We start from the raw sequence: 25,885 nt of genomic DNA on the forward strand, positions 1-25,885 counted from the left end.
TACATGGGGATTGATCTAGGGGGCTCAGGAGGTGGGGGAGGGGACGTCTGACCTGTATACGTTGTTGTGGAAGGAATTGTAGCTTCCCAAGGCGATCAGTGATCCCAGGCCCAGCCCGTATGAGAAGAAGATCTGTGTGGCGGCATCCATCCAAACCTGATGAGGAGGCAACGTAACAGTGTTCCCATCAATACCTCCATGTATGCGTGCCTCCTACCTCCATGTATGCAGTGCCTCCTACCTCCATGTATGCAGTGCCTCCTACCTCCATATACACTGTGCCTCCTACCTCCATGTACACTGTGCCTCCTACCTCCATGTATACTGTGCCTCCTACCTCCATGTATACTGTGCCTCCTACCTCCATGTACACTGTGCCTCCTACCTCCATGTATGCAGTGCCTCCTACCTCCATGTACACTGTGCCTCCTACCTCCATGTACACTGTGCCTCCTACCTCCAGGTGCACCTTATCTCCATGTACACTGTGACCCCCACCCTGAATGGACACCGTGCCCTGGGTATTACAGAAAAGAACCATTTTCTGGACTTATCACATAGTGACATCACCAGGGCCCACTCCTGCCTGCTCCGCCCACTCACAGTGCCTCCGCCTCCTTCCCAGATCCTGTCACCCAATGGCAGACACTCGGCAATGAGCCTCCACGGTGTCTCAGAGTATCTCAGGACTCCTAGGTTTTCTAGGTCATTCTGATTGGCCCCCGCGCACAAACATAAACATCCATTCGCAGCCGTGCGTGTGGGGGTGAAATAATTTAATGGTCGCCGACCATGGAATGATATTTCAAGCACAAGGGGGGGGGGGGGGTAATGAATTACAATGACCGCCTTAGGCCCAACTCACCTCGGACTCGGCCAGCTTACTGAAGTCTGGGGTAATGTAGAAGCGGATCCCGTCCATGGCTCCGGGAAGAGTGATCCCTCGGAAGAACAGTATCACAAGCATGAAGTAAGGGTAGGTCGCTGAGAAATACACCACCTGGGCAGATCAGTGGGAGGGTAAGGGGTAAGGCGGCTGATTGGCATAGAGAAGAATCTGCACAAATTCAGGTATAAATAAACATAAACCTGGGACCATGCACGGTGCCGTCATACACAAGATAACAACATAGAAATACAGAATGTATTCAAACGATGATAAAAAATATATATCTTTTATTTCTCTGCAATTATATAAATGTGATAACGAGCCCAAGGCTGCGCCGACACCGTACCTTCCCGGTCCACTCCACACCCTTCCAGATTGAGAAATACACCATGACCCAGGATAGCGCCAGGGTGCATGCCAGAGGCCAGCGGATGTTCCCGGGCTCTCCCAGTCCCCCAGTAATCTGATGCATGTTCCTCCTACAGAGAGATCACAGCATTCAGAAAGGATGAAACCTTAAAGGATGAAACGGAACTACTTCCATAGGCAAACGCAGGGGGGGGGGGGGGGGGGGGGGAGTTGAGGGGGTTCTGGTTACCTGGAAACCCTCCTCCTCTTGGCAATGATGACAACAATAGCACTGGTATATAATATGATCAATAGAGCTGCTACCACACCATGCAGTGTAAGGGACAGAGCGGAGCTGCTGCACATGACCAGTGTTCCAGCTTCTTCTACCACATTTACTGTATGTGCGGATCTGAGCCCTCAAACATCACACTGGACCAGAGAGCAGGTGCCAGGAGGAAGAGACAGGAGCCTTACCATGAAGTGGGAGATTGTGAGCTTATAAAGTGCAGTACTGGTTCTATTATGTTTGTGTATTTATTTATTATGTTTAACTTTTACTGACCCACTTATTTAAATGTTTGAAACAGTCTGAAATTTTCTAGGCTGTTACCGCTCCCCCAGACTCCCGTACTTACTCCAATGTGCTAGAAAGGAAGATTTAGGATTATATTTGGAAACCCCCCCCCCCCCCTCCCCCCCCCCTCTAAAAATCCTGCGTTTGGCAATGACTTCACTAGGAAGGGTTTCAGCCAGGGCTTCATGGGAGCCCAAATCTATGGAGCCAGCGATGGCATAGGTTATACTTGTGTAAGGGCACGGCTATATATAACAAAACATCTGAGTATATGGATATGGACCTCGTATACGTTATGTAATCTGTAAGTACCTGTTCCAGAGGATTCTAGATTAGGTATGGGCAGGGTTAGCGGAAGGAGGGATACGCTGTAGGGGGCCGGGTTAGCGGAAGGAGGGATACGCTGTAGGGGGCAGGGATAGCGGAAGGAGGGATACGCTGTAGGGGGCAGGGTTAGCGGAAGGAGGGATACGCTATAGTGGGCAGGGTTAGCGGAAGGAGGGATACGCTATAGGGGAAAGGGTTAGCGGAAGGAGGGATACGCTGTAGGGGGCAGGGTTAGCGGAAGGAGGTATACGCTGTAGGGGGCAGGGTTAGCGGAAGGAGGGATACGCTATAGGGGGCAGGGTTAGCGGAAGGAGGGATACGCTGTAGGGGGCAGGGTTAGCGGAAGGAGGGATACGCTGTAGGGGGCAGGGGTTAGAGGAAGGAGGGATACGCTGTAGGGGGCAGGGTTAGCGGAAGGAGGGATACGCTGTAGGGGGCAGGGTTAGCGGAAGGAGGGATACGCTATAGGGGCAGGGTTAGCGGAAGGAGGGATACGCTGTAGGGGGCAGGGTTAGTGGAAGGAGGGATACGCTATAGGGCAGGGTTAGCGGAAGGAGGGATACGCTGTAGGGGGCAGGGTTAGCAGAAGGAGGGATACGCTGTAGGGGGCAGGGATAGCGGAAGGAGGGATACGCTGTAGGGGGCAGGGTTAGCGGAAGGAGGGATACGCTGTAGGGGGGAGGGTTAGCGGAAGGAGGGATACGCTATAGGGGCAGGGTTAGCGGAAGGAGGGATACGCTGTAGGGGGCAGGGTTAGCGGAAGGAGGGATACGCTATAGGGGCAGGGTTAGCGGAAGGAGGGATACGCTATAGGGGCAGGGTTAGCGGAAGGAGGGATACGCTGTAGGGGGCAGGGTTAGCGGAAGGAGGGATACGCTGTAGGGGCAGGGTTAGCGGAAGGAGGGATACGCTGTAGGGGGCAGGGTTAGCGGAAGGAGGGATACGCTGTAGGGGGCAGGGTTAGCGGAAGGAGGGATACGCTGTAGGGGGCAGGGTTAGCGGAAGGAGGGATACTCTGTAGGGGGCAGGGTTAGCGGAAGGAGGGATATGCTGTAGGGGGAGGGTTAGCGGAAGGAGGGATACGCTATAGGGGGCAGGGTTAGCGGAAGGAGGGATACGCTGTAGGGGCAGGGTTAGCGGAAGGAGGGATACGCTGTAGGGGGCAGGGTTAGCGGAAGGAGGGATACGCTGTAGGGGGGGGTAAGCGGAAGGAGGGATACGCTGTAGGGGCAGGGTTAGCGGAAGGAGGGATACGCTGTAGGGGGAGGGTTAGCGGAAGGAGGGATACGCTGTAGGGGGCAGGGTTAGCGGAAGGAGGGATACGCTGTAGGGGGCAGGGGCAGCGGAAGGAGGGATACGCTGTAGGGGGCAGGGTTAGCGGAAGGAGGGATATGCTGTAGGGGGGGTAAGCGGAAGGAGGGATACGCTGTAGGGGGCAGGGTTAGCGGAAGGAGGGATACGCTATAGGGGCAGGGTTAGCGGAAGGAGGGATACGCTGTAGGGGGCAGGGTTAGCGGAAGGAGGGATACGCTATAGGGGCAGGGTTAGCGGAAGGAGAGATACGCTGTAGGGGGGAGGGTTAGCGGAAGGAGGGATACGCTATAGGGGCAGGGGTTAGCGGAAGGAGGGATACGCTGTAGGGGGCAGGGTTAGCGGAAGGAGGGATACGCTATAGGGGCAGGGTTAGCGGAAGGAGGGATACGGTGTAGGGGGCAGGGTTAGCGGAAGGAGGGATACGCTATAGGGGCAGGGTTAGCGGAAGGAGAGATACGCTGTAGGGGGGAGGGTTAGCGGAAGGAGGGATACGCTGTAGGGGCAGGGTTAGCGGAAGGAGGGATACGCTGTAGGGGGCAGGGTTAGCGGAAGGAGAGATACGCTGTAGGGGGCAGGGTTAGCGGAAGGAGAGATACGCTGTAGGGGGGAGGGTTAGCGGAAGGAGGGATACGCTGTAGGGGGCAGGGTTAGCGGAAGGAGGGATACGCTGTAGGGGGCAGGGTTAGCGGAAGGAGGGATACGCTGTAGGGGGCAGGGTTAGAGGAAGGAGAGATACGCTGTAGGGGGCAGGGTTAGCGGAAGGAGGGATACGCTGTAGGGGGAGGGTTAGAGGAAGGAGGGATACGCTGTAGGGGGCAGGGGCAGCGGAAGGAGGGATACGCTGTAGGGGGAGGGGTTAGCGGAAGGAGGGATATGCTGTAGAGGGCAGGGTTAGCGGAAGGAGGTATACGCTGTAGGGGGCAGGGTTAGGGGAAGGAGAGATACGCTGTAGGGGGCAGGGTTAGCGGAAGGAGGTATACGCTGTAGGGGGCAGGGTTAGCGGAAGGAGGGATACGCTATAGGGGGCAGGGTTAGCGGAAGGAGGGATACGCTGTAGGGGGCAGGGTTAGCGGAAGGAGGGATACGCTGTAGGGGGCAGGGTTAGAGGAAGGAGGGATACGCTGTAGGGGGCAGGGTTAGCGGAAGGAGGGATACGCTGTAGGGGGCAGGGTTAGCGGAAGGAGGGATACGCTATAGGGGCAGGGTTAGCGGAAGGAGGGATACGCTGTAGGGGGCAGGGTTAGTGGAAGGAGGGATACGCTATAGGGCAGGGTTAGCGGAAGGAGGGATACGCTGTAGGGGGCAGGGTTAGCAGAAGGAGGGATACGCTGTAGGGGGCAGGGATAGCGGAAGGAGGGATACGCTGTAGGGGGCAGGGTTAGCGGAAGGAGGGATACGCTGTAGGGGGGAGGGTTAGCGGAAGGAGGGATACGCTATAGGGGCAGGGTTAGCGGAAGGAGGGATACGCTGTAGGGGGCAGGGTTAGCGGAAGGAGGGATACGCTATAGGGGCAGGGTTAGCGGAAGGAGGGATACGCTATAGGGGCAGGGTTAGCGGAAGGAGGGATACGCTGTAGGGGGCAGGGTTAGCGGAAGGAGGGATACGCTGTAGGGGCAGGGTTAGCGGAAGGAGGGATACGCTGTAGGGGGCAGGGTTAGCGGAAGGAGGGATACGCTGTAGGGGGCAGGGTTAGCGGAAGGAGGGATACGCTGTAGGGGGCAGGGTTAGCGGAAGGAGGGATACTCTGTAGGGGGCAGGGTTAGCGGAAGGAGGGATATGCTGTAGGGGGAGGGTTAGCGGAAGGAGGGATACGCTATAGGGGGCAGGGTTAGCGGAAGGAGGGATACGCTGTAGGGGCAGGGTTAGCGGAAGGAGGGATACGCTGTAGGGGGCAGGGTTAGCGGAAGGAGGGATACGCTGTAGGGGGGGTAAGCGGAAGGAGGGATACGCTGTAGGGGCAGGGTTAGCGGAAGGAGGGATACGCTGTAGGGGGAGGGTTAGCGGAAGGAGGGATACGCTGGTAGGGGGCAGGGTTAGCGGAAGGAGGGATACGCTGTAGGGGGCAGGGGCAGCGGAAGGAGGGATACGCTGTAGGGGGCAGGGTTAGCGGAAGGAGGGATATGCTGTAGGGGGGGTAAGCGGAAGGAGGGATACGCTGTAGGGGGCAGGGTTAGCGGAAGGAGGGATACGCTATAGGGGCAGGGTTAGCGGAAGGAGGGATACGCTGTAGGGGGCAGGGTTAGCGGAAGGAGGGATACGCTATAGGGGCAGGGTTAGCGGAAGGAGAGATACGCTGTAGGGGGGAGGGTTAGCGGAAGGAGGGATACGCTATAGGGGCAGGGTTAGCGGAAGGAGGGATACGCTGTAGGGGGCAGGGTTAGCGGAAGGAGGGATACGCTATAGGGGCAGGGTTAGCGGAAGGAGGGATACGGTGTAGGGGCAGGGTTAGCGGAAGGAGGGATACGCTATAGGGGCAGGGTTAGCGGAAGGAGAGATACGCTGTAGGGGGGAGGGTTAGCGGAAGGAGGGATACGCTGTAGGGGGCAGGGTTAGCGGAAGGAGGGATACGCTGTAGGGGGCAGGGTTAGCGGAAGGAGAGATACGCTGTAGGGGGCAGGGTTAGCGGAAGGAGAGATACGCTGTAGGGGGGAGGGTTAGCGGAAGGAGGGATACGCTGTAGGGGGCAGGGTTAGCGGAAGGAGGGATACGCTGTAGGGGGCAGGGTTAGCGGAAGGAGGGATACGCTGTAGGGGGCAGGGTTAGAGGAAGGAGAGATACGCTGTAGGGGGCAGGGTTAGCGGAAGGAGGGATACGCTGTAGGGGGAGGGTTAGAGGAAGGAGGGATACGCTGTAGGGGGCAGGGGCAGCGGAAGGAGGGATACGCTGTAGGGGGAGGGGTTAGCGGAAGGAGGGATATGCTGTAGAGGGCAGGGTTAGCGGAAGGAGGTATACGCTGTAGGGGGCAGGGTTAGGGGAAGGAGAGATACACTGTAGAGGAAGGGTTAGCGGAAGGAGGGATACGCTGCAGGGGCAGGGTTAGCGGAAGGAGGGATACGCTATAGGGGGCAGGGTTAGCGGAAGGAGGGATACGCTTGTAGGGGGCAGGGTTAGCGGAAGGAGGGATACGCTATAGGGGGCAGGGTTAGCGGAAGGAGGGATACGCTGTAGGGGGAGGGTTAGCGGAAGGAGGGATACGCTGTAGGGGGAGGGTTAGCGGAAGGAGGGATACGCTGTAGGGGGAGGGTTAGCGGAAGGAGGGATACGCTGTAGGGGGCAGGGTTAGCGGAAGGAGGGATACGCTGTAGGGGGCAGGGTTAGCGGAAGGAGGGATACGCTGTAGGGGGCAGGGTTAGCGGAAGGAGGGATACGCTGTAGGGGGAGGGTTAGCGGAAGGAGGGATACGCTGTAGGGGGCAGGGTTAGCGGAAGGAGGGATACGGTGTAGGGGGCAGGGTTAGCGGAAGGAGGGATACGCTATAGGGGCAGGGTTAGCGGAAGGAGGGATACGCTGTAGGGGGCAGGGTTAGCGGAAGGAGGGATACGCTGTAGGGGGCAGGGTTAGCGGAAGGAGAGATACGCTGTAGGGGGCAGGGTTAGCGGAAGGAGAGATACGCTGTAGGGGGGAGGGTTAGCGGAAGGAGGGATACGCTGTAGGGGGCAGGGTTAGCGGAAGGAGGGATACGCTGTAGGGGGCAGGGTTAGCGGAAAGAGGGATACGCTGTAGGGGGCAGGGTTAGAGGAAGGAGAGATACGCTGTAGGGGGCAGGGTTAGCGGAAGGAGGGATACGCTGTAGGGGGAGGGTTAGAGGAAGGAGGGATACGCTGTAGGGGGCAGGGGCAGCGGAAGGAGGGATACGCTGTAGGGGGAGGGGTTAGCGGAAGGAGGGATACGCTGTAGGGGGAGGGGTTAGCGGAAGGAGGGATACGCTGCAGGGGCAGGGTTAGCGGAAGGAGGGATACGCTATAGGGGGCAGGGTTAGCGGAAGGAGGGATACGCTGTAGGGGGCAGGGTTAGCGGAAGGAGGGATACGCTATAGGGGGCAGGGTTAGCGGAAGGAGGGATACGCTGTAGGGGGAGGGTTAGCGGAAGGAGGGATACGCTGTAGGGGGAGGGTTAGCGGAAGGAGGGATACGCTGTAGGGGGAGGGTTAGCGGAAGGAGGGATACGCTGTAGGGGGCAGGGTTAGCGGAAGGAGGGATACGCTATAGGGGCAGGGTTAGCGGAAGGAGGGATACGCTGTAGGGGGCAGGGTTAGCAGAAGGAGGGATACGCTGTAGGGGGCAGGGTTAGCGGAAGGAGGGATACGCTATAGTGGGCAGGGTTAGCGGAAGGAGGGATACGCTATAGGGGCAGGGTTAGCGGAAGGAGGGATACGCTGTAGGGGGCAGGGTTAGCGTAAGGAGGGATACGCTATAGTGGGCAGGGTTAGCGGAAGGAGGGATACGCTGTAGGCGGCAGGGTTAGCGGAAGGAGGGATACGCTGTAGGGGGCAGGGTTAGCGGAAGGAGGGATACGCTGTAGGGGGCAGGGTTAGCGGAAGGAGGGATACGCTGTAGGGGGCAGGGTTAGCGGAAGGAGGGATACGCTGTAGGGGGCAGGGTTAGCGGAAGGAGGGATACGCTATAGGGGGCAGGGTTAGCGGAAGGAGGGATACGCTGTAGGGGGAGGGTTAGCGGAAGGAGGGATACGCTGTAGGGGGAGGGTTAGCGGAAGGAGGGATACGCTGTAGGGGGAGGGTTAGCGGAAGGAGGGATACGCTGTAGGGGGCAGGGTTAGCGGAAGGAGGGATACGCTATAGGGGCAGGGTTAGCGGAAGGAGGGATACGCTGTAGGGGGCAGGGTTAGCGGAAGGAGGGATACGCTATAGTGGGCAGGGTTAGCGGAAGGAGGGATACGCTATAGGGGCAGGGTTAGCGGAAGGAGGGATACGCTGTAGGGGGCAGGGTTAGCGTAAGGAGGGATACGCTATAGTGGGCAGGGTTAGCGGAAGGAGGGATACGCTGTAGGCGGCAGGGTTAGCGGAAGGAGGGATACGCTGTAGGGGGCGGGGTTAGCGGAAGGAGGGATACGCTGTAGGGGGCGGGGTTAGCGGAAGGAGGGATACGCTGTAGGGGGCAGGGTTAGCGGAAGGAGGGATACGCTGTAGGGGGCAGGGTTAGCGGAAGGAGGGATACGCTGTAGGGGGAGGGTTAGCGGAAGGAGGGATACGCTGTAGGGACTGGGTTAGCGGAAGGAGGGATACGCTGTAGGGGGAGGGTTAGGGGAAGGAGAGATACGCTGTAGGGGGAGGGTTAGCGGAAGGAGGGATACGCTATAGTGGGCAGGGTTAGCGGAAGGAGAGATACGCTGTAGGGGGAGGGTTAGCGGAAGGAGGGATACGCTGTAGGGACTGGGTTAGCTTAGGGACTGGGTTAGCGGAAGGAGGGATACGCTGTAGGGGGCAGGGTTAGCGGAAGGAGGGATACGCTGTAGGGGGAGGGTTAGCGGAAGGAGAGATACGCTGTAGGGGGAGGGTTAGCGGAAGGAGGGATACGCTATAGTGGGCAGGGTTAGCGGAAGGAGGGATACGCTGTAGGGGGAGGGTTAGGGGAAGTAGGGATACGCTGTAGGGGGAGGGTTAGCGGAAGAGGGATACGCTGTAGGGGGCAGGGTTAGCGGAAGGAGGGATATGCTGTAGGGGGTGGGGTTAGCGGAAGGAGGGATACGCTGTAGGGGGCAGGGTTAGCGGAAGGAGAGATACGCTGTAGGGGGAGGGTTAGCGGAAGGAGGGATACGCTATAGTGGGCAGGGTTAGCGGAAGGAGGGATACGCTGTAGGGGGAGGGTTAGGGGAAGGAGGGATACGCTGTAGGGGGAGGGTTAGCGGAAGGAGGGATACGCTGTAGGGGCAGGGTTAGCGGAAGGAGGGATATGCTGTAGGGGGTGGGGTTAGCGGAAGGAGGGATACGCTGTAGGGGGCAGGGTTAGCGTAAGGAGGGATACGCTGTAGGGGGCAGGGTTAGCGGAAGGAGGGATACGCTGTAGGGGGCAGGTTAGCGGAAGGAGGGATACGCTGTAGGGGGCAGGGTTAGCGGAAGAGGGATACGCTGTAGGGCAGGGTTAGCGGAAGGAGGGATACGCTATAGTGGGGCAGGGTTAGCGGAAGGAGGGATACGCTATAGTGGGCAGGGTTAGCGGAAGGAGGGATACGCTGTAGGGGGCAGGGGCAGCGGAAGAGGGAATGATGTAGGGGGCAGGGGCAGCGGAAGGAGGGATACGCTGTAGGGGGCAGGGTTAGCGTAAGGAGGGATACGCTGTAGGCGGCAGGGTTAGCGGAAGGAGAGATACGCTGTAGGGGGCAGGGTTAGCGGAAGGAGGGATACGCTGTAGGGGGGAGGGTTAGCGGAAGGAGGGATACGCTGTAGGGGGCAGGGTTAGCGGAAGGAGGGATACGCTGTAGGGGGCAGGGTTAGCGGAAGGAGGGATACGCTGTAGGGGGCAGGTTAGCGGAAGGAGGGATACGCTGTAGGGGGGAGGGTTAGCGGCTGGAGGGATACGCTGTAGGGGGCAGGGTTAGCGGAAGGAGGGATACGCTGTAGGGGGCAGGGTTAGCGGAAGGAGGGATACGCTGTAGGGGGCAGGGTTAGCGGAAGGAGGATTTGCTGTAGGGGGCAGGGTTAGCGGAAGGAGGGATACGCTGTAGGGGGCAGGGTTAGCGGAAGGAGGGATACGCTGTAGGGGGCAGGGTTAGCAGGGAATGGGATCATTCGGCAGACTGCATTTAGGTCTACAGTCATTAGGTCGACCCCACTAGGTCGACTGGCAGGAAGGTCGACCTGACTTAAGGTCGACATGACTTAAGGTCGAATTTGCAATAAAGGTCGACATGAGGAAGGTCGACATGGGTTTTTCACTGTTTTTTGGTCCGAATGTCGACACAGTCGACATGGACACAGTTGGCAATGAGAATCGGACCCTCGCATCGCTCGCTTCGCTCGCAATGCTTCGGGCACGGTGCCTCGCTGCGCTCGGCACACTATTTTATTCTCCCACCACGCCCTAGTGGATGGTAGGGCATGAAATACCGCCTGTCGGCACATGTCGGCTCAAAAAACAGTGAAAAACCCATGTCGACCTTATGACCAGTCGACCTTCCTCATGTCGACCTTTATGCAAATTCGACCTTAAGTCATGTCGACCTGGCCCATGTCGACCTTAAGTCAGGTCGACCTTCCTGCCAGTCGACCTAGTGGGGTCGACCTAATGACTGTAGACCTAAGTTCATTCTAATAGATGACCGCATCCCGTTAGCAGAAGGAGGGATACCCTCTAGGGGGCAGGGTTAGGAGAAGGAGGATACACTGTAGGGGGCAGGGAAGGAGGGATATGATGTAGGGGGCAGGGTTAGCGGAAGGAGGGATAGCTATAGGGGGGTAAGGGAGGTCGGGGAGCTCCAGCAGGAACTTACTCCCAGAACTCGGTGACAGTGCTGGTCAGGTTGCTGGTGTCATTCAGGGAGTAGTTGGAGAAGCACCGGTCTGTGTTCCAGCTGTTGTCGCAGCTCTGCCATGGCAGCGTCTTCCATGGGGGCAGAAGAAAGAATACGTCACACTTTATAGTATACTAGTTCAAAGTCCATCAATATGATGGCTTCTGCGAAGTAGTTTCACTTTGAGTTGTGACAGTTTTTGCTTTCACTTTGAGCTGCGACAGTTTTTAGCCCACAAACTTTAACCCCACCCAGTCCCTATCTGCTCCTACCTATTGCAACTTGAGGCTGTATAATAGCGGTATATGGCCAAGACATTGATAAAAGTTGTGGCGCTGGTGCAGAGGACCGTGGGGACACGTCTGGCAGTGGGGGAACATGCAGCGCAGCAGCCAGGGCCGGATTTCCCACCTAGGGGCGGCACCTGCTTGTGGCGGTACAGGATCCGCCAATCTCATGGGGGTACGTGAAATGCGGGAGCGGGGTCGCGAGGGTCCGCTGGGGGTGGAATTGCCGGAAGGGGGTCAGGGGGGTCTGCAAATTGCGGGAGGGTGAGGGGGTCCGCAAATCACGGGAGGGGGGTTGTGTGGGTCAGTGAATTGCGGGAGGGGGGTTGCGAGGGCCTGTGAACCGCGGGAGGGGGCGCGAGGGTGCCGTGAATCGCAGGGGTCCTGGGGGTGAGGTGGTGTGAATCGGTGGAGGGGGGTTGTGAATCGCGGGAGGTGGGGCGTCCTGAATTGCGGGATGGGGGGGTCAGCGAATAGCGGGAGGGGGCGGGGCTCTGCGAATCGCGGGGGTGCCGCGAATCACGCATGGGGGGGCGTGAATCATAAGAGGGGGGCGCGGGGGGTGCCGTGAATTGTGGGAGGCGGGGGTCCGTGAGTAGCAGTAGGGGGTCCGCAAATGGCGGGAGGGCGGCGCGGGGGTGCCGCTTATCGCAAGAGGGAGGGTCGCGGGGGGTGCCACGATTCGTGGGGGGTGTGGCACGCGAATCGCGGGAGTGGCACGGGGGGTGCGGATTGCGGGGCAAATTGCGGGAGGGGGGCTGGGGGGGTGTGGCGTGAATCACGGGAGGGTTGCCTGCGAATCGTGGGAGATCCCGCAGGGTGGCGTGAATCGCGGAAAGGGGGGCTCTGCAAATTGCGGGAGGGTGAGGGGGTCCGCAAATCACGGGAGGGGGGTTGTGTGGGTCAGTGAATTGCGGGAGGGGGGGTTGCGAGGGCCTGTGAACCGCGGGAGGGGGCGCGAGGGTGCCGTGAATCGCAGGGGTCCTGGGGGTGAGGTGGTGTGAATCGGTGGAGGGGGGGGTTGTGAATCGCGGGAGGTGGGGCGTCCTGAATTGCGGGATGGGGGGGTCAGCGAATAGCGGGAGGGGGCGGGGCTCTGCGAATCGCGGGGGTGCCGCGAATCACGCATGGGGGGGGGGCGTGAATCATAAGAGGGGGGCGCGGGGGGTGCCGTGAATTGTGGGAGGCGGGGGTCCGCGAGTAGCAGTAGGGGGTCCGCAAATGGCGGGAGGGCGGCGCGGGGGTGCCGCTTATCGCAAGAGGGAGGGTCGCGGGGGGTGCCACGATTCGTGGGGGGTGTGGCACGCGAATCGCGGGAGTGGCACGGGGGGTGCGGATTGCGGGGCAAATTGCGGGAGGGGGGCTGGGGGGTGTGGCGTGAATCACGGGAGGGTTGCCTGCGAATCGTGGGAGATCCCGCAGGGTGGCGTGAATCGCGGAAAGGGGGGCTCTGCAAATTGCGGGAGGGAGGCCATGAATCGCGGGAGGGGGGTCCGCGAATAGCGGGAGGGGGTCCGCAAATCATGGGAGGGGGGCCACGAATCGCGGGAGGGGGGGGTCGCGGGGGGGTGCCGTGAAACGCGGTTAGGGGGGGGGGCCCGCGAATCAGGGGAGGGTGGGTTGCGGGTGTCCGGGGGGGGGGGTGCAGGCAGTTTTTATGTTTTTTTGGGGGGTGTCTAAATCGACACAGGTCGACATGGACAATATCTAAGTGCACCGCGTCCCCTCGCACACTATTATATTCTCCTCCACGTCGTAGTGGATGGTAGAGCATGAAATACCGCCTGTCGGCTCATGTCGGCTCTAAATTTATAAAAAAAAATTAAAAGCATGTCGACCTTTTGACCATGTTGACATATTGTCTGTCAACTTTTTAACCCTGTCGACCTTTTAACTGTCAACCTTAGTACCCTATCGACCTGATGACTGTCGACCTAGGTTCAATCTATGATCAGTCCGGATACGGACCCCAGTATTTGTTGTGACGGAACCAGGCCACGCCCCTTTCCGTCATATGTTGTTCTCCCGCCTCTTTCTGCGCTTCAGCAAAGAGAATTGCAAAATGCCGGCGATAACCGGATATTATCACTGACTGTATTCATATCTGAGCTGGGTTCCCCAGACTGCTGCATACAGGGGACATCACAGGGCTGTATGTCAGACAATAATAATATGTTATACTGAATAATCCAAACAGGTTATTCCATTAGGCTGAGTATGTGTGCTACTGGAGGGAAATATTCCCTCATGTTATGTAAATGACTGTAATATGTTCCCAAAGCTTTGTATACTGTATCCCATACTGTTACATATGCATATAAAGACAAGAAGATAGTTTCTGGGCACAGGAGAAACTGGGAGGGAGGATCAGCGTTGCCCGTGGTTACGTCACTGCCTCCAGGTCCTGTTCTTAGTAAACTGCGATGGTATCATGAATAAGGGATTTGTGACTCTGATGTTAATTATGGCAGTCTTCCCAAATGCGTATTACTTAAATATTGTAACTGTATATGTGGAGACAAATGGTCCGGCTAGAAGTGACCAAATGCTTAGATTAGAATCTGGTCAGTTTGTTTATAGTTTTTGGTTCAGGGATCAAAGGGCCTCTTTATAGGCTGTTTAGTAACAGAGACTACAGGTAGTGGCAGAGACATACACTTCCCCCCCCAAATAACAAGAGGCTAAGGATGGATAACACCAGGGTCAGTCTCCAGAGAAGAGATCTGTTCACATGAAGGTGTGAAATCCCTCACGTACACAAGCTTCAAAGCCAGATGAACGGAGTGAGTTAATCAGCCCCTGGACAGGTAATAGGAGACCCTGTTACATTCATGCAACTGCACCCAGCATAGGAAGGGTTAAGAATTCCTGAGGGAGGGGGAGAGGGGTGCTTTTGGGATGTAAGTGGGTTTTGGAGGGAGAGAAGGGAGAGAAGTGACTGAGCGTCAGCGCTGGAAGTTGTGGACTTGCGGGTCCTGTCCATCTGAAGCTAACCTGAGTGGTGTCGTGGTAAGGTTCTGATAACGTGACTAATACTGATGGCCTTTCTGTATATATTGTATATAGACTGTAATTGCTGATTTTACATGTATAACCCATGTGTAAAATAAAGGTAATACTTTTGTACCTTTGCTATTGTGTATTCCTGTGCGATCTTTGGAACTCGGAGTGACCCTGGGGGCTCTGCGTGAGGCATAAGTCGCGCTGCGCTGCTGCAAGATCCCGGGATCATCACAATTGGTGGCAAGCGGTGGGGATCGCACACCCAAAGGAGGGAGAGCTAGGGGCTCGTATCTTGATGCGACCAGGCTCTGGAAACACAATAGCCAGTAATTGGCCAGTATTAGCTCATGTTTGAGGGACCTGGTAACCATTGTTCCTAACAAGGATGCCGGTGAGAAGAAAAAGTATACTTTGCGAGGGCATTAAGCGAGGGAAGAATTCCGCTTAAGTGCCGGCTTGTCCAGGGGACAATCCCTGCAAGTGAGGGAACGGCGGAGTGTGCCGTGGCCCAGAAGCGGAAGCTGACGTAAGGGGGTCCAGCAAGTGACGCTGACCAAGCTCTACGAGTGCAGCCCGTGTGGAGAATGGCTCCAGGAAAAGGACAGAGACGTCCAAAGAGAGGCAAGAGGTGCCCACAGTCACCCAGAGCAGTGAGGCTCATAGATGAGGAATCGTCATGGAGTCGTCTGGCTGAGGAATGGGACTGGAGAAGCCCATCCACGCTGATGCAGCCTCTCTGGGAGGATTGGGAAGCAGCATATCGGTGGATTAATGTATGGACAGGAGCTACTACAGAGGAGAAAGCAGCTTACCTGACCGATGAATTTAAGCAGTATGTATCTGAGGCTGCTGCAGGAAACCTGCTGCATACGGTGGCGTGGAAAGCTTTTGTCACAGAAGTAAGTAACGCCACGCATCAGCTAATGCATAGAAGCCGGATCGCTGCGGCCAGCGTGCCAGCACCGGGTAACGTGGTTCCTGGGAAGGAGCCCGCAAAGAGAACTCAAAGGGAGGAGGAGTTGATGGTGCCACCGGGGTGGATGACCGAGGGGTCCACTACCGAGATCCCAGGGGGGGAGGCAGAGGAACTGTGGCCTGCAGAATCTGGAGCTCCATTAGCGAGAATGAGTCTGGAGGACCTAACTGACGAATGGAGGCTACGATGCAGCACACCCCCTGAAGGCCGCTCACACTGCACTCTTATCCGATGGGTGTACGAGCAACAAGAGGACCCGCTACATGCATTCAGCGTGTATAGGAACTGTGTCCTGTGTCCAGGAGAACTGAGAAGTGTCCAGGAGCAGTTGCAGTGTCTCCTGCACTGTTATGATAATGCAGAGAGGGTCGCCCTGGCACAGGGGCAGCTGAATTCTCCAGAGTGGCTGGACCAGTGTCAGCGGGGGGAGGCAGAGGAACAGCGGCTGCTGCGGCTCATGCATCCTCAGAGAGCCACAGAACTAGATTCCCCACTGACACCGGGAGAAATCACAGAACTGTTCCCATTCAGTGAGTTGGGAAATGAGGAACTAGCTGTGGAGTGTCCCTGTGATATCGCACCAGGGACCCCGGACTCTAAAGGAGCCCTATCATCATGGACTGTGATTGTGGCAGATGGATATCGGGGAGGGGATATTTATTCCCCCTGCATTGTGCCAAGTAGTGTGGCGGAGCTGGGCACTGTGGCCCCACATGGTGATGATGGACTGGTGCACACGGAGCCCGTGATAGATGGAGCAGTGCCAGTATACAGTGCAGGGGCTGCCCCAGAGAATAGCCCCAGAGCAGAGCATATCTTGGAGGCTGGGACTGTGATGGCTGAGTCCTCGCCACAGGAGGTACAAAGCAGTGGTCAGCCACTGCTCCAAGCAGCTAGCCAAAGGATGGGGGTGCACCCAAAATTGGCACCCCAGGAAGAATGGCAGTACATCTTCCCTTTTGCAGATGTGGGAGATGGAGACTTTGAAACTAGCGGCCAGAGGGTCTGCAAGGATTGTGCCCCAGCAGAGGGGGCAGTACTTCTCCCCTACATGACCACCAGCGGCCCAGGGAATGAGGGCATCTTGCCCCAGGAGCCCCAGCATATTCAGCAGGGGGAGATGGAAGGAAATGTGTCTGGTGTGTGCTCTGCCACTCTACCACCCCAGGAGGATTATCCAGGACTGTTCCCACTTAGCCATCAGAGCCAGGAGGAGCTGAAGTCAAAAGGCAGGTATGTGACCGGGGTGCCAGAGCAGGGAGTAGAGGCTGGGGTGCAGCGCTTCTGCGAGTCCCCTGCAAGAGTGACTGACTGTAATTATGTGCCCGGGGAGCCGCTGCAGCAAACAGGCAGCCAAGCAAGCAAACATGGAGGGGATGGTCAAAGGCATAGCTCATCACCCCCCTGCACCTCAGAGGAAGACACCTCACTACCCAGCATGGCACGAGCAAGAGAATGTGAGTTTGCACCTGGGGCTGTAAGGGAGATGCCAGCAGTGCTGCCGTACAATGCCACCCCACCAGTCCCTCTCATAGCCAGGCTGGGGAAGCAGTGCACCCTGGGGAAGATGGAAGTTTGCCCAGGGGAGGCCCAGCAGTTATTGTTCAAAGGGCTGGGGGAGGTGTTCGACCCAAGGGGGGGGATTGTGGGTAAATCAGGGGGAGACTTGCGGATACCCCCTGCTTCTCTGCAGCCATTGTGTGAAGGAGAATCCCCAGGACCGCTGCCTGCTGCTGAGGGCAGGTGGGGGCTGGGTGTGCTCAGGCCCTGGGAGGTGGGGGAGAAGGATCCCACCAGCAAGGCCCTTCAAGCATCACGTAAGGGTCCAGAGGACCATCTAGAACTGGGGGAGGTGTTTGTGGGGGCTTTTGAGGGAAGAGCCGGAGAAGGATTGCGGATACCCCCTGCTCTTCTGCAGCCATGGTGTGAAGGAGAATTCCCTGGGCCACTGCCTACTGCTGAGGGCAGGTGGGGGCAAAGTGTGCTGAGGCCCTGCAAGGTGGATGAACAGACATGGATGGAAGTTTGCCCAGGGGAGGCCCAGCAGCTTCAGGGGCTGGGGGAGGTTTCAGACCCAAGTGGGGAGGATGTGAGGGCGTTTGAGGGAGGGACATTGTCGGTACCCGCCGCTCCTCTGCAGCCAACATCAGCACTGTTGTTAAGAGCGGCCAGGTTCCCGGATGCTGGTTTGCGTGCGCAGATCGGGCCCCTCCCAGTTGCGCCAGAGGCGGAGGGAGGAGGAACAACCAAAAGGGAAGGCGAGGAGGAAACATTCCCACCTGACAGTGGAAAACCCTGTACCAGGAGTACTGGAGGTTGTGCGCCAAACTGTGAATGGCTGAGCCCAGGAGGGCCAGGGATAAGCAATACGCAGGGACATTGTGTAGCCGTGAATCGCAGCGGCGGTAAACAACAGGGGTGCTGTGTGACGGAACCAGGCCACGCCCCTTTCCGTCATATGTTGTTCTCCCGCCTCTTTCTGCGCTTCAGCAAAGAGAATTGCAAAATGCCGGCGATAACCGGATATTATCACTGACTGTATTCATATCTGAGCTGTGTTCCCCAGACTGCTGCATACAGGGGACATCACAGGGCTGTATGTCAGACAATAATAATATGTTATACTGAATAATCCAAACAGGTTATTCCATTAGGCTGAGTATGTGTGCTACTGGAGGGAAATATTCCCTCATGTTATGTAAATGACTGTAATATGTTCCCAAAGCTTTGTATACTGTATCCCATACTGTTACATATGCATATAAAGACAAGAAGATAGTTTCTGGGCACAGGAGAAACTGGGAGGGAGGATCAGCGTTGCCCGTGGTTACGTCACTGCCTCCAGGTCCTGTTCTTAGTAAACTGCGATGGTATCATGAATAAGGGATTTGTGACTCTGATGTTAATTATGGCAGTCTTCCCAAATGCGTATTACTTAAATATTGTAACTGTATATGTGGAGACAAATGGTCCGGCTAGAAGGGACCAAACGCTTAGATTAGAATCTGGTCAGTTTGTTTATAGTTTTTGGTTCAGGGATCAAAGGGCCTCTTTATAGGCTGTTTAGTAACAGAGACTACAGGTAGTGGCAGAGACATACACTTCCCCCCCCAAATAACAAGAGGCTAAGGATGGATAACACCAGGGTCAGTCTCCAGAGAAGAGATCTGTTTACATGAAGGTGTGAAATCCCTCACATACACAAGCTTCAAAGCCAGATGAACGGAGTGAGTTAATCAGCCCCTGGACAGGTAATAGGAGACCCTGTTACATTCATGCAACTGCACCCAGCATAGGAAGGGTTAAGAATTCCTGAGGGAGGGGGAGAGGGGTGCTTTTGGGATGTAAGTGGGTTTTGGAGGGAGAGAAGGGAGAGAAGTGACTGAGCGTCAGCGCTGGAAGTTGTGGACTTGCGGGTCCTGTCCATCTGAAGCTAACCTGAGTGGTGTCGTGGTAAGGTTCTGATAACGTGACTAATACTGATGGCCTTTCTGTATATATTGTATATAGACTGTAATTGCTGATTTTACATGTATAACCCATGTGTAAAATAAAGGTAATACTTTTGTACCTTTGCTATTGTGTATTCCTGTGCGATCTTTGGAACTCGGAGTGACCCTGGGGGCTCTGCGTGAGGCATAAGTCGCGCTGCGCTGCTGCAAGATCCCGGGATCATCACATTTGTGCAGAGAGTAAGTTTCTATTGTACATTGTTACAGTTATTGGAAGGGATTTGTGTTGCTTTGTATATAAGGCCTCCGGACAACCTGTGACTATGTGACCGCCAGGGCAGAACGTGCTCATGCAGAGGTGGGGATCTCAGGGGCAGATTTATTAAGCTCGGTGAAGTGATAAAGTGTTTGGTTTTATCACCGGCCAATCAGATCCTACCTGTCATTTTTCAAACCAAGCCTGTAACTACACACAGACAGGCCCGCCGACAGGGGGGGGGTCTGGAGTCCCGGGCCCTGACAGAGAAGGGGGCCCGGACCTGGTCCTACAACTATAAATATTAAATAGCTCCTTACCAGCTATCTATCTGCCGCTGATTTCTGTCCCTGTGGTGTGTCCATCGGCTCTGCTGCAGCCAGACTCTGCTTTGGTCCCGGACAGCAGGGGCTGCTGGGACATGTAGTTTTTTTAAGTGTCTGGCAGCCAGGCACTTAAAACAAAACTACATATCCCAGCAGCCCCTGCTGTCTGGGATCGGAGCAGACCAGACTAATGGATGCCTGAAAGCAGTTCTTCTCAGTGGGCCTTATTTTGGTTCATTCTTTCTGACAAAATCCTTCTTAGATGGACAAAACCATGTGCACTGCAGGGGGGGGCAGATGTAACATGTGCAGAGAGAATTAGATTTGGGTGAGTAATTTTGTTTCTGTGCAGGGAAAATACTGACTGCTTTATTTTTACACTGCAATATAGATCTCACTTTGAAGTAAAACCCCACCCAAATCTAATTCTCTCTGCACAAGTAACACCTGCCCCACCTGCAGTGCACATGGTTTTGCCCATCTAAGAAGGATTTTGTCAGAAAGAATGAACCAAAATAAGGCCCACTAGTATGAGGAGATCATGGTGCACTGCCTGTGCGGATGAGGGGAGGAGGAGCCAGCAAGTCACAGGGAACCAAAGCAAACACTGCAGCAAGGATCTCCCTGTCAGCCCCCACCACAGTGAGTACTTGTATTATATATTCTTCTTCGGGCTGATCTCTCTATTGCTCCCCCCCCCCCCCTCTCTCTCTCTCTCTCTCTATTTCTCCTTTCCCTCTCTCTCTCTCTTCTGTTTCTCACTCTGTCACACATTCATCAATTTCCCCTATTCATTCTCTCTCACCCTCCCATTTCCACCTATTCCCTTCTCTCTCTAAAGGGGTGTACACACGGAGCAAATTTGTGCTATTTTCTAAGCAATGTGACTAGATTGCTTAGAAAGTAAGCACAGATCTCTCCGTGTGTATGCTCTGAGAGATTAAATATCTCTTGCTAACTAAGTCAGTGCATGCAGTCACAATCTAGTCAGATTGCTTAGCAAATGACTGCAAATCTCTCTGTGTGTACAGAATGAGAGATACTGATCACAATCTCTCATTCTGAACCATTACCCTGGCTTTTTTTGCTTAAGCAAAATTGCTTAGCAAAATCGCTTAGCAAAATCACTTAGCACAAATCTCTGCATGTGTATGTGCTCCCCATGGGAGATCTTGACACCAGCAAAATAGCTTAGCACAGATCTCTACGTGTGTATGCCCCTTAACAAACACACACACACACACACACACACACACGGGGGCCCTGCCTTTTTTGACAGTCCCGGGCCCCATCATTTCTGATGGCAGCCCTGACTTCACAGTTAGGAGCTGATTGGTCGGTGTTAAAAAACAGACACTTTATCACAGACACAGGGCGAGTGGTAGGGTTTTTGGCATCCCCCTGCAAACTAGAATGGGTACTGTTTCCTAGCACGGCGCCCATCGCATACCATAAGGTATACGATGCGATGTTACGCGATGGCAGGCGATGTTATACAATTTTAAATTGTATACCATCGCATTGTATGCCATATACAATGGTATACGTTTTAAAATTGTATAAGCACCCTAATGGATGTTTTCAATGTTAAATGTGCCCCCTATAAGATAAATAATTGTATAAGCACCGTAATGGGTGCTTACCATGTTAAAAGCACACCCACGCCACCCGTACTATCAACGCCAACCCGAAGCGTGGCGAGTCCGTGAGGGGCCGCGGTACGCGTCCTCCGACCTTTTCATACCCCCACTATCCACGTTGGCGTGGAGTTGATTTTATATAGTGTGGCGAGCGCAGCGAACCACCGAGCCCGAAGCGTGGCGAGCGCACGCGGAATACATGTAAATTAATACGTGTCCCCTCGCTGGGTGCGCTGCACTCGCCATGCTTTGGGCTCGGTGTCTCGCTGCGCTCGCCACATGCTTCGGGTTGGTGTTGATAGTGGAGGTGGCGTGGGGGTGCATTTAACATTGTAAGCACTCATTACGGTGCTTATACAATAAAAAATCATATAGGGGGGACATTTACCATTGAAAAAACCCATTAGGGTGCTTATACAATTTAAAATCGCATTGCATGCGGGCATATGACATGGGATGCGATACAATGCATACGATGCCATAAGACTGAATATCGTGGGCGCCTTGCTAGGAAACAAGTACCCTAGAATGCTTTTCTGTGAGAATTACTGTGCAGGGTCAATGTGGAGGTTAAAATGTTCCACCTCACCTTTGGAGGTGGTGGAACTCCGTTCCCCCCCGTTCCCCCTCACTTTAACCCCTGGTGACTGCTGGGCACGTCTATAACTTATATCCTGCATGTAATGTAATGTGGGGATCCCCTTATACTACTAAGGATGGAAATCGGGAGCGTGTTCTAGAAGATGTACACAGTCAGAGAGAAGAATATTACACATGGCGAACTGTTTGTTTATTTTGAAAGCGTCTGTGGGCGGAAAATCTGCAATTAATACATCAAAGGTATGAAAATAACGCAGCTTATGGGACCACCGTGAAAAGACAACAAACAATATATTATCCAGTCCATGAAGCATCTAAACTAACCGCAACCAGTGATGAACAAAGAGGGCAAGTCTCACATAATCCCAACCTTAATCCTCCTTGTATAACTATATACTGACCAATGCTTCTGGTGACCAACGCGTTACCTAAGTTCACTGGCTGAATTAAGGTGCATATGTACTAAGCCTGGGAGAGAGATAAAGTATATAGAGATAAAGTACCAGCCAATCAGCTTGTACCTGTCATGTTACAGTCTGTGTTTGAATGAATATTAGAAGCTGATTGGTTGGCAGTTTATTTCTCTCCACTTTATCACTCTACAAGGCTTAGTGCATATGCCCCTTAGTCTATACTCAAACACCCCGTTACCAGCCAGTGACGCCTCTCCAGTCACATGTGCCGATGTACCGTGCTGCGTGTATCGCCCCCCACTCGTGTTCGCCTGACCTTCGGACACGTGCAGCGTAAACATACATTCCTGCCTTCATCTCTGCACCAGCCTCAGAGAACGTTCCAGTGGGCCTATGGATGTGCAATGTGACCTCTACTGTCCACTTACCGAGGAGAAGGAGTTGAAGAGATAATACAGAGCCCAGGCGATGATGACAATGTAGTACACATTCAGCCAGAAGGACAGCACCACCGCGGCCATACCGACTCCTGCAATGAAGACACCACACGGAAAAGACATGTATGTATATCTGCTGAGCTAAACATTGATGTGATCATTAGACAATCAGATGTAATCAATAGCAGGCAAAAAGCGTCAGTCGACTCGAAAAAAAAAAGATGTTACCTAGAAGACCGCAAAGTTTAGGATTTATGATTACTACAGTTATGAACGGAAGATACGATGTACTTCCCTATATGGCCTTTGAGAACTATGAATGCATTGGAAGATCATTTCTATACTTTAATAAAACACCTTCACCATTATGTTATCTGTCTCAGACTTAACTCTACATCACAGTTCAATTGTGCGTTTATGGGCTCTCTGAGCAATCAATGTACCTTTAAACATGGGGGCCAGCTTCCATACCCCCAATCCGCCTATAGATGTGAACTGACCCAGAGACGTCTCCAGAAAGAAAAGTGGAATCCCGGCAAAGACCAATGTCAGAAAGTAAGGGATGAGGAAAGCACCTGAAGAAGAGACACAATGATTGAACTGTACCAGCACTGGTTGTCTTGTTGGACAGGAGAGTAAATTAGGGTTATGCAGGGCCTTCATTAGTAATTCTAACCTTTATGGAGACAAAGATCTATATTGCAATTAGCTCTATACCAATGTTTCTCAAACTTGACCTAACAGGTCCTCATGGAACCCTAACCGGTCCTTACGGAAACTTAAGTCCTCATGGAACCCTAACAGGTCCTCACGTAACCTTAACAAGTCCTCATGGTACCCTAATAGGTCCTCACGGAATCCTAAAAAGTCCTCATGGAGCCCTAACATGTCCTCATGGAACCTTAACAAGTCCTCATAGAACCCTAACAGGTCCTCATGGATCCCTAACAGGTCCACATGGAACCTTACCAAGTCCTCATGAAACCTTAACTATACAAGCAAATTGTCCAAGTAATTGCATTAATATTTTTCAAACATGGAGAACCAAGTGGCTTGCAGGGAATTCTCCAGACCACCCATCCATCAAACAAAGCATTTGCTATAGTCCCCTTTAGCCTATCAGATGAGGCCACGCGCGTAGTCAGCCAGCATAAGAGGTCTCACAGCTGTAACCTTTCCCTACGTTCCTTTATTCAGCTCTGGTCTTAGTATTTGTGTAAGACTGAAGATGACTCTGGGAGAGAGAGAGAAGAAGACTCCAAAACAACATCCTCCCTATTTACTAAGCCTTGGGTGGATATAAAGTGGAGAGAGGTGAAGTACCGGCCAGCTCCTAACTGTCACTTTGTAAACACAGCCTGTTACATGGCAGCTGGAGGCTGATTGTCTGTTACTTTATCTCTCTCCACTTTATCTCGCACCAGTCCGCATCTCAAGTTGGCAAGCGGGGATTTAGAGAAAATATGAAGCTCTTGGGAGGAGCTGGACCAGGGAAGCAGTTTGGGTACCTGTGGTTGTTACATAAGAGTCTCCATAGTACAGTGGTTCCCAAACTGTGTGCCGTGGCACCCTGGGGTGCCTTGGGGGACTTGCAGGGGTGCCCTGGGTTGGTGGTCCAGGACCAATTCAAGTTCTTTATGTCCATTATAATAGTCAAATTGTGGACAAACAAGTGAATCCTGTCCATTGTCACATAACTGATCTTAAGGGTGAGGTATAAACACAAGGGTATAAAGGTATAAACACAATTTATTTAACGTAATATTTGTTTCTGACTTCTCAATAAGAAATCTTTAGCCTAGGGGTGCCGCGAAAACATTTCTGATGCTTTGGGGTGCCGTGATTCAAAAACTTTGGGAAACCCCTGCCATAGTAACATCAGGGTCTATGGGAACAACACGGGAAATGTACCAAGTCTCTCTGCTCTGGGCCACTGTTGCCCTCTTCTCTCTGTAGGACGCTTGATACATTTCCCCCTAGGTCACATCTCTACATGGCGGAATCTAAAGTTGCTTCCTCCCTGGAGAATCTGAGGTTGGCTTGGAGGCATCTGTGTCTCTTACCTCCACCGTTCTTTCCACACAGGTAAGGGAATCGCCACACGTTCCCCAGCCCAATGGCGTAGCCCACACAGGACAACAAGAAGTCGAATCGTCCTTTCCATGAGCCCCGGTCTTCAGAGCTCTTCTTCTGTGTCTCACCGGAGATGGCGAAATGAGTCTCTATGGGCACCGCCTGTCGTGTCTCAGTGGGTGAGGTGAGCTCCACTGAGTTGCTATCCGTCTTACCCATCCTGGGCTGGCAAAGCTGGTAATATAGGCCTCGAGGTAATTGTAGGATGCCACTAAATAGAGAGAGGAAATTATAGACAGAGGTAGGGTAAAGGGCAATTGGCACAAAGTGTATGACTGGCTGAGAGGGAGATGCCAAAATCCTTAATAATACTGTCCTGGCAAACTGTAATGATTGTCAAGATTCATTTTTTACATGTTGTAAAGTATAATTCAATATTAATGAACTTTTGTTACATGTGCTGTTTTATTATGATGGCATCCCTGTTTAGTTTTATGTTGCATCAATGTTCATAAGAATTCACTAGAAGCCAGTGACATCACTGAGAGTGCAGCCTAATCAGTCACTGGGAGCCAGTGACATCACTGAGAGTGCAGCCTATCCACTCACTAGGAAGCCAGTGACATCACTGAGAGTGCAGGCCTATCCACTCACTAGGAGCCAGTGACATCACTGAGAGTGCAGACTATCCAGTCACTAGGAGCCAGTGACATCACTGAGAGTGCAGACTATCCAGTCACTAGGAGCCAGTGACATCACTGAGAGTGCGGAATATCCAGTCACTAGGAACCAGTGACATCACTGAGATTGCAGAATATCCAGTCACTAGGAACCAGTGACATCACTGAGAGTGCAGCCTAATCAGTCACTGGGAGCCAGTGACATCACTGAGAGTGCAAGCCTAATCAGTCACTGGGAGCCAGTGACATCACTGAGAGTGCAGACTATCCAGTCACTAGGAGCCAGTGACATCACTGAGAGTGCAGCCTATCCAGTCACTAGGAGCCAGTGACATCACTGAGAGTGCAGAATATCCAGTCACTAGGAACCAGTGACATCACTGAGAGTGCAGAATATCCAGTCACTAGGAACCAGGTGATATCACTGAGAGGCAGACAAACTAAAAATATGGATAGCACACGCTGAAAGTGCGCACCATAAAGTTACACTGTAATGCCTATTACACGTCACACACATATTACACATTATGCCACATGCCATAATGCACATTACATGTTATAGTTATACCAAACTCCCGTAATGCCCATTACATGTTATACCAAACCCTGTAATGCCCATTACACGTTATACCAAACCTGTAATGCCCATTACACGTTATACCAAACACTGTATGCCCATTACACGTTATACCAAACACTGTAATGCCCATTACATGTTATACCAAACACCGTAATGCCCATTAAATGTTATACCAAGCATTAATGCCCTATATATTATAATACCACATGCCATAAATCCTGTTACATATAAGCGCTGCTA

General features: G+C 53.9%; 1 protein-coding gene across 1 annotated transcript; it reads right to left on the reverse strand.

Moving 5' to 3' along the window:
• Nucleotides 1-6: 6 nt before the first annotated feature.
• LOC146056798 (sodium- and chloride-dependent GABA transporter 1-like) lies at nt 7-24,663 on the reverse strand. Its single transcript, XM_083168447.1, has 7 exons — nt 24,376-24,663; nt 22,756-22,887; nt 22,304-22,404; nt 10,902-11,011; nt 1,236-1,368; nt 866-1,000; nt 7-156 (listed from the first exon to the last, which is right to left on the reverse strand). The coding sequence occupies exons 1-7, from the start codon at nt 24,602-24,604 to the stop codon at nt 25-27; spliced, it is 972 nt and encodes a 323-aa protein (XP_083024573.1). The 5' UTR covers nt 24,605-24,663; the 3' UTR covers nt 7-24.
• Nucleotides 24,664-25,885: the final 1,222 nt, after the last annotated feature.

Source organism: Crinia signifera, unplaced genomic scaffold (assembly GCF_055691185.1).
Source record: "Crinia signifera unplaced genomic scaffold, ASM5569118v1 HAP2_SCAFFOLD_890, whole genome shotgun sequence".
In the NCBI taxonomy this organism is placed as follows: domain Eukaryota; kingdom Metazoa; phylum Chordata; class Amphibia; order Anura; family Myobatrachidae; genus Crinia; species Crinia signifera.

Coding starts and splice junctions, on each gene's coding strand:
- LOC146056798 (XM_083168447.1), bottom strand. CDS start 24,604: ATGGGTAAGACGGATAGCAACTCAGTGGAGCTCACCTCACCCACTGAG. Junction 22,888..24,375: donor GTGTGGAAAGAACGGTGGAG/GTAAGAGACACA, acceptor TCTCTTCTTCAG/GTGCTTTCCTCATCCCTTAC. Junction 1,001..1,235: donor GTGTGGAGTGGACCGGGAAG/GTACGGTGTCGG, acceptor TGATCTGCCCAG/GTGGTGTATTTCTCAGCGAC.